Source organism: Stylophora pistillata, chromosome 14 (genome assembly GCF_964205215.1).
Source record: "Stylophora pistillata chromosome 14, jaStyPist1.2, whole genome shotgun sequence".
Taxonomy (NCBI): domain Eukaryota; kingdom Metazoa; phylum Cnidaria; class Anthozoa; order Scleractinia; family Pocilloporidae; genus Stylophora; species Stylophora pistillata.
Window position 1 is genome coordinate 18,814,879 of NC_142532.1, and position 13,790 is coordinate 18,828,668.

General features: G+C 38.3%; 1 protein-coding gene across 9 annotated transcripts in view; it reads right to left on the reverse strand.

The window, feature by feature from the left end:
- The window catches only part of LOC111325714 (1-phosphatidylinositol 4,5-bisphosphate phosphodiesterase classes I and II), a 74,882-nt gene that overhangs the window by 43,546 nt on the left and 17,546 nt on the right, over positions 1-13,790 (reverse strand). For 6 of the 9 annotated variants that reach the window (XR_015995328.1, XR_015995329.1, XR_015995330.1 and 3 more), the window contains exons 14-27: positions 13,449-13,576; positions 12,249-12,342; positions 11,389-11,473; positions 10,981-11,053; positions 10,819-10,870; positions 10,327-10,378; positions 10,030-10,132; positions 7,691-7,855; positions 7,389-7,488; positions 6,165-6,269; positions 5,481-5,578; positions 4,720-4,864; positions 3,759-4,034; positions 1,787-1,828 (exon numbers count right to left, since the gene is read on the reverse strand). Coding sequence is in view for 6 of the 9 variants with exons in the window: in XM_088745042.1 (XP_088601168.1) it covers positions 1,787-1,828; positions 3,759-4,034; positions 4,720-4,864; positions 5,481-5,578; positions 6,165-6,269; positions 7,389-7,488; positions 7,691-7,855; positions 10,030-10,132; positions 10,327-10,378; positions 10,819-10,870; positions 10,981-11,053; positions 11,389-11,473; positions 12,249-12,342; positions 13,449-13,576 (1,518 nt within the window). In the remaining 3 variants the exon portion in view is untranslated. The remainder of the gene's footprint in view (positions 1-1,786; positions 1,829-3,758; positions 4,035-4,719; positions 4,865-5,480; positions 5,579-6,164; positions 6,270-7,388; positions 7,489-7,690; positions 7,856-10,029; positions 10,133-10,326; positions 10,379-10,818; positions 10,871-10,980; positions 11,054-11,388; positions 11,474-12,248; positions 12,343-13,448; positions 13,577-13,790) is intronic. The other 3 variants (XM_088745044.1, XM_088745046.1, XM_088745045.1) reach the window with 3 other exon arrangements.

Consider the following 13,790-nt stretch of genomic DNA (forward strand, 5'->3'; position numbering starts at 1 on the left):
AACCTAACTCCCAGAAGTGATCAACATGTAACTTCTACCGATAGCATTTATACAATATCCACCAAACAGGTAGTGAGAATACTCAAACTTATCAGGCAGAAGTTGTTATCTTGATCTGACGCTAAATTCTGGTAACCAATTTACAAGGAAATGTGTCACAACTAGAGGGGAGAATTAAAAATCAGATCTTGGGAGTTACACGGATAAAAAACAGAGATGAAGTGCAAATGCGGGTGACTACGTATTGGAAGACGCACTCAAAAATCCCCTACCCCTCCTCCCCTATCTACTCGAGCAACACAGCCATCTAAAAAGTGTACGTCAGTCGAGCAAATACCCCCCCCCCCACATCCCTAATTGAGATCTGCTTAAATACATTAGCCTCCTTCCCACCCTCTACAAAGATCCCAGTTTTAACAAGATTAATTTTAGCTTTAAACGACCTGTTTTTTCCTTTTTTGGAACCTCTCAATATCCTTTCCCCACAGATAATAACTTTTGAAATTAATTCGTTTGCTACTCAAATCAAAGAGAGTACGGCACAGAGATCATCGTTGCTTCAGTTTGAAATCTTGCACAATAGAATTAGTTCTTTAGTTGTCATGTAAAACATTGTTGCATTTACGCCTGTGTGTCGGTAAGGAACGAAAATCTTCCAAAAAGGCTCATCGAATAGCCTTAGGCTATCAACATTGTTACAACCAAATTGCAGAATTTGGTTAAAAAAAGATAGAGGCTGTGACACACCGAGGTACAAGTCGTGGGAACAGGTTGGAACGAGTTGCATAAATTCCAAATGGTTTTAAAAATCAAAATGATGAAGTTTAAAAGTACAGATGGAATGGTATGTTAAAGAGCAGTTTTGAAGTGACTTGCCTGTCGATCGTACTTCGCAGAGTAAGTGTTGATACAAGAAAGTTTCAGTGTTTGAAATTACGATTTTCAAAGCCCGTTTTACTAATTGTCATTTTGCATTATGGACATTTACAAGGCCATCAAACCTTTACTGATTGTTATTATTTAGCAATTGTTAAAGAACGTAATGATTTAGTAAGACACAAGATCGTCTTCTCAAGAATGGGCAGACATGGAGGCAAAATAGGCCTATAATTTCACCTTAGTGTTATATTATGCAGGTTGATGAACCTACCATGAAAGACCGATGTTTCACACAAGATTTCATGTTTTATCAACTTTGGTTGTGCAACATTTGTTTGAAGTGCACTCTGATGGGTCACCTTTTACATACTTGAACGTATGTAATTGAAATATAAACCAGTGACACCCGAAATTTTGCACACACCAAACAGTCATTACCGTTATTTTTAGCCTGAGTTCAACATAAAGGTTACAAATGTGTTCAAAGTAAAGTTACTGGAAGTTTAAACAAACTTGTAAATAGGTTTCATGCGATTTATCATGGCTAAATGACGTTTCAAGGGGTAAATTATATAGAGCACTTTTCAATTGAATGTCGAAAGTCATCCGAGATTGTACTGGTTTTGCTTTACTTCGCTCTGTGATTGGTCCGGAAAAATTCCACCACTCTGTCAACCAATCAGATGCAAAACCAAAACCAATCGCAACTTGGTATCTCACGTTTTCCCGCGCTTTAGGCAGCTTGTTTGTTTTAAATTTGAGTTCTCATTGGCTCTTACAGGATTTTTTTCTTTCTTCTGATTCGCTGTTGTGATTACTTTGGACAATCAGACAAAAAGAGCTCTACTTGTGGCACAGGTGATAATGAGGAACAAATTGGTTTATTCAAAAATAAATGTGCACCTACAAAAATGTCGGAATGCCATGTTTTCTTCCCTTATACTACTCCCTGAAAACAAACATTATCCTGAATTTAGAATTCGAATAATATCCTCCATATATAACGGTAAGGGATGGGCCATTATATCTTTGAAGGAGGGGAGAGGTGGGGAGGAAGGAGTAGGACAACTACCAAACAATTGCTCATTAAAGGGCTATCAAGTAAGAAAGTGTTGACAAAGATGCAATTTCTTTCTTATTTCAATTTAAAAAAATTCTTGCAAACGCTCAATGCATAAAAAAGGGGAGGATAGAGAGAAAAAACAGGTGTTTGATCACAATTGGCAGTAATGTCGCAATCTTAGAGGCCAATTTGCCGTTGTCGGTAAGAGTACAAACAATGCCGCTCGCGTCAACGTGTCTCGCCACGTGTTATGCTCTGAAAGAATCGTTCTATTTGACGTCGATGTTTTGGTAAAAAACAAATCGACAGCGTAGTCTGTACTCTTATGCAAAGCCACTGTCGATTTGTTAATTTTTCAACTCAAGAAGAAATCATCTATATTCTCCCAAGGAAAGAATGCCGAACTGCCCTCAGAAATATAATGGTCTATCTCTAATGATGTTAGTGCAGATTTCTCATCTGTAAGTGCAAGTGCAGTATTAGAAAAATCAAGATTACACCAATCGTCAATGTTATTATTATTATTGTTATTATCATTATCATTAAGATCATCAACATCATCTATTTATTGAGACAAGAATTATTAGTTTTGAAATGTTAAAAATATTCAAGTGGGAACAGGTTAAATCATTCTGTGCTTGGAGGTGATAATTTTAGAATGAAATTTACATGCATTAACATATCACTCACTACCAGAAATAGAGCAACTTTCAATTGAGTATCGAAGGTACTCTGAGACTACATTTGTTTTGCTTCACTTCGCTCTGTGATTGGTCCAGAAAACTCGTGCCACTCTCTCAGCCAATCAGATGCCAACTTAAAACCCAGCACGACTTGGTCGCCCGCGTTTTCTCGCGCTTTGCGTAGTTTGGTTGTTTTCACTGTGACTTCTCATTGGCTATTAAAAGTACTTTCCTTTCTTTTGATTGGCTGTTAAGTTTTGCGACACTCAATCGAAAAACGCTCTGATCGGTTAACTTCATCTCAGTGACCAGTTAGTCAAAGTACAACTCAACTTTATAAACTAACTCATGATATACATAGTCCGAAATGTAAGTTTGCTGGTCATTACATGAAAAAAAAAAAGTTAAAGTTATATATATCAACTGTTAGAAACACACCTTATAATAATTAGCAGTTAATAAATAATAAATAAAATAAATACTGAATCTACCTACCCGATGGTTCCCATGTGGATTTGAGGCCTCGCATTTATCAGATTTATTGAAAAAAGACTGGTTCAAGCCCTTCTGATTAAAGCAATATCATACTCACTCAATGGTTATTTTTCTTTTGTTTAAATGGTTTAAGCCCCATAGGGGTGTTAAACATTAATTTTGAAAACTTTGCTTGTTACAATTTGAAACTCCAGTGTTTTGAACGACGCGAGAGAAACTTTTTAAAAAGAGCATTTTTAATACTTGTCACCATAGTTTTTAAGGCAAGTGAAGGAATTTGTTTGTTTTATGCGTATGGGTAATAATTGACTTGCATGGTCTAAAACTGAATGTCATCCCCTTACCGGGGGAGCTTGTTTGCTAGTATAACTTCCATAGATTCCCTGGTCTTAGGAATATTTTCTCAGCCGGATATGACAACAGGTCAAAACAAACGAAATTTGAGTAAGAAAACAGCGGAAAAGTTTCAAAATGTCTTGTCCCAATGGTTTCAAATCAGAAAAAAAAAAAAAAACAAAAAAAAACCAGACAGGTCCGTGAAAAGGTAAGTCCGTAAAAGTTAAGTCCTCAAAGAGATAGGTCCGTAAATATGGCCCCTTGAACAGTCCTCGCCCACATGAGATCCTTCAGGTACTTACCTTCAACAGTAAAACAGATAAGAGACTGCGTCTTGCCTTCTCGTTTTTTAGTACTCCTTGATCTTTTTGTAAAAGGTCCTCTCTCTACTGTGACAGGGGCTGCTTGGAGTGAAAGGGAACGACTAGTCATGGTATGCAGATTGCCGCTCTTCTTTGACTGAAGTGGTTTGATGCCAGAAATACTGTCGCGGGAACTGTCTCGCCGTAACGCCTCTCTTAGAATCATTTCTGAGCCTCGCCTTTGATTCGGAGGATTGATCTCAGCTACGAGTGAATCTAGGAATATTAGAATATTAGAGAGTTTATAGGTTCATTTTTTGATAGCAAACACTTTTGGACACTAGGTAGGTAGGTAGGTAGGTAGGGAAAGTCTTTACCCGAGCCCAGTGGCCCACCCACAGCCGAACCTTACCCGGTTTCCAAAGCATGAAGCGACTGTGAGTATTACTACTCCTCCCTGGATGGGATGCCAGTCCATCGCAAGGTTACCCACCCCCCCCCCCCCAGCATTCCATCAAGCTTCCTTTTGGGCATTAACATTAGCACTTATCTCTCCATGCTACAAAACTAAAATGAGATCTTCTTGTAGTGCTACCTGTAACTACGAGCCAGTTCAGCCAACACAAATGACATAAATAATTCACCAACAACTAACAGGATGTTTCGTCCGTGTATAACTTGTTCTCAAAATATAAGGAAACATACATTCAAACTATACTCTATATTAGGCGTTTTGGGATGCAATCTTAACGTAAACGTCCTTTATTTTGCACTATTACTAGTCTTCTAGAGGTCGTGATATTAGTGGGAAACACTAAGAACAAGAGCAGTTTACGGGAAGAAAAAAAACCTGGTTTGCAAATACCCTTTAGACCCCGTAACCCCTTGCCAGTCACACCAACTTATTATAATCCCTTCATGTTGGAAATCTAATAAAACCTTTACAAGGCAATACACTCACCACTTGTGCAATTTCTTTTGATTGACTTTTTCTCAGACTTTATTGATATTGACTTCCTTGTCTCTCTCCCCGGTGCAGACTTTGTTTTTGCGTTTTCAGTTGCTTTTCCACCATCTTCTTCCACAGCTTTGGAGCCTGTCGCATCCTGGAAGAAGGGAAAATATTACTGATTATTAAACCACCTTAAGCTCTAGTGCACCGAAGATTGTTAAGAGATAGTTAAAACTATCTCTTAACAGAACTGTATCTGTGACTCAAAACTTACAGTTACGTTCAAGATTGATGCAGTACAAGGGTCTTATTCAAGGTTGTGTGTGAGAGTTAGCCGCTGATGGCCAGCAAATCCTTGTAGTCAGCTTTAACGAGCTGGTTTTTTCTGTCAAACTCATCAAACTCAAGTTGCACCTGAGAAGATGATAGTGATCAAGGAAAAACTTCTAGATTCGACTCAGCATCTACTTCAAAATTAAGTGACAACCCTGTTAAAAGAACTGAATTTTCCTAGAGCTTTGTTTTTGTATTATTTCACAAAGCCTACACGAAAAACTTTTTTACCTAAAATTGTGATGACAGGTGTATAATTTGAGCTCTTCTTACAATTGCATGTACCTTCACATGTACATTCGTCAACGTTCCCAGACAAGTTGGTGTGAAGAACTCATTGAAAAAATCCAGACTGGAATACCCCTGCCCAAAGCTTAACTTAAAGAGTTTGACCCTGTCACTCCAGTCTAAGAGTATTCCATGTTTCAAATCCCTACCTCCTCCACTTCTTCTTCATCCAACAAAGACTGCAACTGTTGTTGTCTTTTCTCTTCTTGATGATATGCAATAGGGTCACACAAAGCATTTGCGAAATCTGTAAAGAAATTGTTCACCTGTTGGTTAACAGTATCTGATCAAACAGCTTTGAACGAGCCAAAATATACAATTATGCTGAGAAAGGCTGAAGCAAAAGGTTGTTTTTGTAATAACACCGCGGGTAGAGGAATTTCCTCAATCTAATACACAATGTAGGCAAACGACGGGTTCACATGGCCCACTACGTTGGCACTCTCATCATAGCCTACTCCTATCACAACGGCTAATCAGAAGAAAGGAAAATACCCATAGGAACCAATGAGACCTCAAAGCACAACGCCCAAAGCGCGGGAAAACGCTGGCGACCAATTCGCGATTGGTTTTAGTTTTGCATCTGATTGGCGCGAGTTTTTTAGACCAGTCACAGAGCGAAGTTAAGCAAAAGCAAACGGCAATCTTGGATTACTTTCGAAACTCAATTGATATATTCAATTGGTATTTTCCTTTGTGAAATTTTGCGCGGGAAATTGGCACGCAGCCAGCTAGAATTGATCTCCTCGCGCATGCCTGACGTTTGACCGCTGTGCTGGTTCATGTATAATCCTCTTTTGGGCCTGGAAAGCAGTTAAAAATTTAGAACACACCTTCAAATCCAGATGGAACATAGTCCTTCGTAACAATGTGCACGAATAATGTTGGGAGACAAAGCGGTTGATTAGATTCATTACGTAGCTTGATATGACGATAACCTGTCAATTAAAAATATAAAATGCTTTTCCTGTTAGAATTTAAAACAACACACATTTCCGATAAATAATGGTAATTGAACTGAGTGGAGTGCAATTTGGGCTGAAATCATACGCGTGATTTAAAAAAACCCATATATGATTTCAGACCAAAATTGCACGACACAAGGTTCAATTACTCTATTACATCCATTTTGAAATCGCCCTAATACAGGACTTGGTCAATTCAAATATTTTATTGATGCAGTACTGAGCCGGTTTTTTAATAAAAAGCGGAACCGGAAACGCTTTACATCTTATTGTGTATGAAAAACAGCTAGACTTTGACTAACTATGCTTTGACGTCATGTGTCAAAAACTCAGTCAAGCGTAAAATGATGCGATTTATAGCAAAAAATAGTGCGATTTGTGAATAAATCGCACTAATTAGAGCTAATCAGATTACAGGGACCACCAGTGATTTCAAAATGGATGTATTAAAGTTTGTTACTAGCTTATTTTACTGTCTTCGCTTTTGACTGCAACCAGTGTAATATTTCTCTTTATATGCATTTAAAACATCAGTAATAACGAAGATGACATTACTTCAGAGAGCTTTCCGATTAAGTTTCGTCAAACCGTAGCCAAAGAAATCACAACAGCCAATCAAAGCAAGAAAAATGTCACGGGGAGCCAATGAGAACTCGAAGTAAAAACAAGCCAACTGCCTAAAGCGTGGGAAAACAGGAGTGAATAACTTGCGATTGGTTTTAGTTTTGAATCTGATTGGTCGCGAAAGTAGCGCGAGTTTTCTGCCAATCAAAGGAAGGAAAATATCACGGTGAGCCGATGAGAACTCGAAGTAAAAACACGCCAATTGCCTAAAGAGCGCGAAAACAGGAGTGCATAAGTCGCGATTGGTTTCAAGTTCGAATCTGATCAGTTGAGGAAGTGACGCCAGCTTTCTGGACCAATCGCACAACAAAATAAAGCAAGGCCAAAACAAACTCGCATTATTTACGACACTTAATTGAAAATTGCTCTTACTACTACTTAACTCGTCACATTCAGAGGAATGTTTTCAGTTCATAGAGATAGAAATATGATAATTTTATTCAAGTTTCAATTTACTCAGAAACTCACCTGGACTGAGACCAACTACTGGCAGTATTCTTTGGCCGATGAGTTTCCCGCTCTCTTCATAAACTGCTATTCTTAAAACTGCTAAGCTGGGTAAGACAACCTGAAAGATAAACGAAGTGTTTACGACCTCGCCGTTGGGACTTTAGAAAAAAAAGACAAATACTTTTTAACAAATTGATGCCATGATGCCGCGAGTCTGTCTGTAACAGATCACAGGTGACCTCAAAATGAGGTAAGAACAGGAAGGTGGCATACGAGGCGCAGCAAAGCGTGCCCCTGAAAATCTTATGAAAAGAATTTACCTTCTTAAACACAAAAGGTTCTTCATCATAGACTGGGTTGATAGTGTTATTTGGCACTATCTTAGTCTTGTATTTTCTTCTGACAGTGTCCGCTGGTAAACCATACATGTCTACTTCAACATATGTGCCAACTTTCTTTTCTGTAAGCCACTGTCCAGAGATAACCTAAAATGAGAACAAAGAAATGAGTCACACGCCATGGGCAGTCCTTTTCAAGTGATTTTTCAGAAGGTTGCTGGGATAAGCACCAAGTAACGGAATGTATGGAGCCCGGAATCCCTTTTTATTTTCTCTATCTTTTAAAAATCCCCTTTTAGTCTTGGTTTAAGGTTACCGTCCACCTTCAGGGGTGTCTCGCGTGCAAGCGATGTAGCGCGCCCGGTTTAAACCGTAGATATCTAAACCCCTATATCAAATTAAAGCTTATATGGATATATCAACAAAGTTGAAATGGTAAATTGGCCACCGTAACGATTACAAAAGCTGACGTTTCGAGCGTTAGTTCTTCGTCGGACCGTAACGATTACAAAAGCTGACGTTTCGAGCGTTAGCCCTTCGTCGGAGCTCCGACGAAGAACTAACGCTCGAAACGTCAGCTTTTGTAATCGTTACGGTGGCCAATTTACCATTTCAACTTTGTTGATATATCCAAATTATTTCGTTACTCCCACCGACGCAGCCCTAAACAGTTTCTTTCGAAACTATCAGCCTTTATTCATTTAAAGCTTATATGACTGGCCATCAGACTACACCAAAAATTTTGGAAAAAAATTAATTGTCGAATTTTTCACGACTTCTAAATGCGAGTGCCCGAATCACCTTTTAAGAGCTACAAGTCAGAGGGAATTTGTTCGATTGTTCTCAAATTTTGACAGCAGCTAGTTTTACATATAAACAACAAACATGTCTCCGAATTTTTTATTTCTAAATACTTTTTTTTCAAGAGCGATTTTTGTACGATCACTCCACATTTTTTTAATCCTATTTCGAAAATGTTCTGTAACTTTTCACTGAAATTGAATATGGCAAATCGCAGACACGTTTTTTAAGTGCTTTGGCCCCGGAAACGGAGGAACACATTAAATAAGCGAAAAACAAAATTCGCTTTCACATGTAACGTTCAAAAGGTGATTCGGGCGCTCGCATTTAGAAGTCGTGAAAAATTCGACAATTAATTTTTTTTCAAAATTTTTGGTATAGTCTGATAGCCAGTCCTATAAGCTTCAATTAACAAATGGTAAACACCACAGCGTACACTATTGAGTTATGGATGCACGCGGGAGGTTGCTAAGCACGAAAGAAGCGTAAGAGTCGCTCGAGGCGATAGCCGAGAGCGACTCTAGCTTCTTGAGTGCTTAGCAAACCTCCCAAGTGCATCCATAACTCAATAGTGTACGCTGTGGTGTTTACCATTTGTTTTATAACATAACATTGATACATTGTAGCTAAAGAGTTCCCGTTTATTTAACAAATCTTACGCGACCAGAAAAAACAAGCGCGCGCGGAAAAATAGTCTTTGCATTTGCTCACGTCAGCAGCGTACACCCATGGGCAAATGGGGAACGCTAAATTGACCAATCAGAGCGCGCGCTTTACTTTGGTTATGTTATAATTTGATATAGGGGTTTAGACATCTACAGTTTAAACCGGACATGCTACATCGCTTCCACGTAAGACACCCCTATAAGCTTCAATTTGATATAGGGGTTTAAACATCTACAGTTTAAACCGGACATGCTACATCGCTTGCACGTAAGACACCCCTATAAGCTTCAATTTGATATGGGGGTTTAGACATCTACAGTTTAAACCGGACATGCTACATCGCTTCCACGTAAGACACCCCTATAAGCTTCAATTTGATATAGGGGTTTAAACATCTACAGTTTAAACCGGACATGCTACATCGCTTGCACGTAAGACACCCCTATAAGCTTCAATTTGATATAGGGGTTTAGACATCTACAGTTTAAACCGGACATGCTACATCGCTTGCACGTAAGACACCCCTATAAGCTTCAATTTGATATAGGGGTTTAGACATCTACAGTTTAAACCGGACATGCTACATCGCTTCCACGCGAGATACCGGTAACCTTAATTTTGCCTTTTTCACATTCATAAAAGGGGCACTATTCCTCGTTTAGTTAAAGGTAGTTTTGCAGACAGCCAAAAATGACTCAAAATTTTGATTTTTCTCCTTCACGGGAGCCTGAGTATAAATTTCTAAGGCCACTGTAGAACGCTTTTGAATGGATGCCCTTTGAGTGAAATTTAATTAACATATTTTGCTTCAAGAAGACCTGATTGGCCTCACGGATTCTCTGCTGTTCCCATACCTTAACAGTGACTGCACCAGCAATAATCCCATCCACTGTGGACTCAGCAAATGGGTCAAATGATTTATCAGCCCGACACATGAAGCTGGGCTTCAATATGTACCTGTAAGAGTGACAACATCAAGACAGTGACAATTTACAAAACTGTCCAAATTTTGTTTGTGTAATCCGGCAAGCACATTCCTCTGAGTTAAACGAAATTTAATAGGACTGTGTTCATTTGCTTAAGGTAAAATTTCTTCCTCCCACATCCTTAATTTAATGCACCAACATCCGCTTGCACCAACATCCACTTACCCACAACGGCCATTGTACTCAAATATTCCTTGGTTCAACATCATGGGCAAGTCTGTCGAAGAAAACAAGAAACAAATTTCTTTTATTTTAAAAGGATATTTCCAACAGACAAATAGGCAGACAAACACTCAAGAAAAATTCCTTTGCCAAGTTTCTCTTTTTTCATTGCCATGTTTTTCTTTTTTCATTGCTATTGTCCTCCTGAATTTGAAACGGATACTTTAGCAAAGTATAATTACTTATGATCCACTGCTTGACAATGGCAGTGACGAAGATGCAAACATCTTTTGCACTTTGACATTCAAATTACTAAACGCAATTTAGAGAAAAATTGAAGAAAGGTCGTGAAACTCGTTCCAACAAATGTAATGCATAAGCCACTAAAATAAAACTCATGCCTATACATGGAAACTGCATAAAAAACATTCCTATGATGTTTAAATAGTTTGCTTGCGACCAAGTTCTTGGAAAGAAGAAGAAAATTTAACTCACCTAAAGTTTGATAATTAAGGGCAACTAACTGACATCCTGCATTCCAAAAAATCTGCACAAGAAACAAAAACATCTGAGCACCCAGGTCTACTCTAAATGACATCAACATTGTCAGCTGCTTGAAAAAAATTTTTCTTTCATGTAAAATTTTCCCTTATTTACCTGGGGCATGTAATTGGCAGACCCAACTCTTGTCCCACTGGGATAAATTCTACTCAACTGACGCTTATTGTAACTGATTGAAGTTAAGAAGAACATCGTTTTAAAAGAAGCCTAAAATGTACCAATGAATAAAGAGTGTAAGTTTCCAAAGAAACCTTGGTGCTGCGCCAGTGGGAGTAACACGGTAATTTTGGTTTTATCAACTGAGTTGGATAATGTAACTTCAGCTTTGAAACTCTTTACTCTTTTACAGTGGATAATTTACGTTATCAACTCAGTTGATAAAACCATAATTACCTAACATATACCAACTGAATAATCTGTCAAATTATTCATTAAATCTGACTTAATCATCCTTCATTATTATTACTATTATTATTATTATTATCAGCTGTAGCTAAAGGATACTTGACAAATTCCACAGGGCTTTCTTTTAGTAAGGCCGTTGCATTATTTTCCACAAAAGAGGACATCTCATAACTTCTGTTAAGCTCTGTCAAATGGATTTAAAAAAAATGTCATTTGTCAAATTTGAAAGTCAGTTCTTTATCCAAGTGTTTCTTTGTCTGTAAGGATCAGTCAATATTTATTGCCTTAGGGATGGGGGGGGGGGGGGAGGGGAGGGGAGGGCACTTGAGAATATTACACTAACAGAGTATAAAGGGGGACTAAAAAAAAATTGACTGCCAATTAACTGCAAGAATAGGGACCTTAAGCAACCACGACGGTGACGGCAACGAGGACGTGGAAAAACAAGAGATCTAATTAATAATAATAATATAATAATAAGTAGATGCTTATAGGGCGCATTTCTAATCTCAATGGCATAATTGGCTAATTGGCATAACAATAGCTCAGAACGTGCGTTTTGAAACTTTGTACATTTCTTAGCCGTCCTATGCAAAACAACAACGTGAAATCACCAAAATTTGCGTCGTCTGCGAACCGAAACCGCGACGGCAAATTAATTTAATTTCCATTTGGAACTCAACGCTACTTCTATACGTCATGCTGAAGTTGAGCTGTGGCGCTGTACGAGACAGTAAGCTCACGCAGCCATTTTTGAAATTCTGACTAAGAGTAGAAATTCATTTTTAAATCGAAGTATTCCTGAGAACATTACAGAGCCTGATGGGAGGGAATAGGGATCAGGTACATTTTACTGTGACACAACCAAAATCCTCCATCCCCCCCCCCCCACTCCATGATAAATAATCAACCTTCCCTTACTTAAAACTGCCGTCATTCATTGTAAACAATGTACTCACTTTCAGAATTCTCAAAGCTCTTAAAATGAACCGGCTGGATGTAATTCACAAGAGCTGAGAGTTCAACTTCTGGGGCAACCTCTTCTTGATCTGCCTGCATTAATTTCAAAGGATAAAACAAACGTTAAATCAATAGAAAGGCAGAGGACAAGGATAACTTACCCTAATAAACTAGGCACCTTACATGTGTGAATGTAATTGATGATCAAGGAGACCAGTAATTGGTCATCGTTTGGAAGAAATAATCTCAGTAAAAGGGCAATAAGTGGTTGTTATTACACGACTTGGGCAGTCAGAGGGCCAATAACTAAAATCAACCAATCAAAATGCTATATTGCCGGTCCAATATTTTCTAAGTATTGTACCGGGTACTGTCCCGAATGGTCCCGAATGATACCGCACTTGTGTCCCTTTGAACTTCAGTCGTATAATAAATCTCTTATTAACCAAGCTTGCTCGGGACCGTACTGGAAGAATATCGGCCCTCGGTCTTTTTTGTACGGACCTCGCTGCGCTCGGTCTGTACTGTCAAGACCTGAGGCCGATATTCTCCCAGTACGGCCCTCGCGCTTGGTTAATAAGATATATATAATAATAAATAATTCCAATTATTATTAATATTAATTTTCATAATATAAGAATTGAGCAGTTAGAAAGGATAATACAGTCACACAGTCATAAGAACTCAAGCATAAATGCATGCTATGAAATATTATGATAATTCTGTTTAGTTTTTTCAATTGTTTCTACTTTGTTTTTCACTTAACCTGCAATTCATCTCTGAATACTCTGTTTAATTTTTAGGAATATCTGTCTGTGTAATTTTTTGTTGTGGAATTCAGTCCAAAACACTATTTTCACAATTAACCCATTCACTCCCAGGAATGCATGATTTAACATGTAACTTCTCCCTATAATATCCATACATCATCCCGCAAACAGGTAATGAGAATTACAAGGAAATGTGTAGCAGCTATAGAGGAGAGAATTAACAATCAGTTTTTGGGAGTTAAAGAGTTAAATGAATCTGCAGCTGGTGTTAAATCAGTACTTCTTCTTTGTCGAAAATACAGTTTTTGTGCGGGATACCCGAGGTTTCTCTCACTCTTGTCATTGCCTTGTGTCTGTTAATACAATTGAGTGCATCCCACACACATGTACCCTTTGGGTACCTATTTTCCTCTTGCTAGCTCAACTCACTTTGCTGACATCCTCCTCAGTAATAACACTGCCACCATTCTCAGTAATCTCTCCATCAACCTTTTCCACCTTGCTGTCAGTGTTGATCACAGCGGTGCTGTCTATGGGGGCCTTGTCTACGTCCACACCTAGCCAAGAAGGGTTATTCACATTACCAGAGTGTTCTCCATTTCTGAGGGTAATCAGTAAAATTTACTCTCTCTTATTACTGCCTAAAATCACTTGGAATTCTTCAAAATTCAACATGTAAAAAGGATTACTCTTCTGACTTGAAATAAAACAATGCAAAGGAAAGATTTTGTAAATAACAATATCACCTCTCATTAACTGAGAAAATTTTTC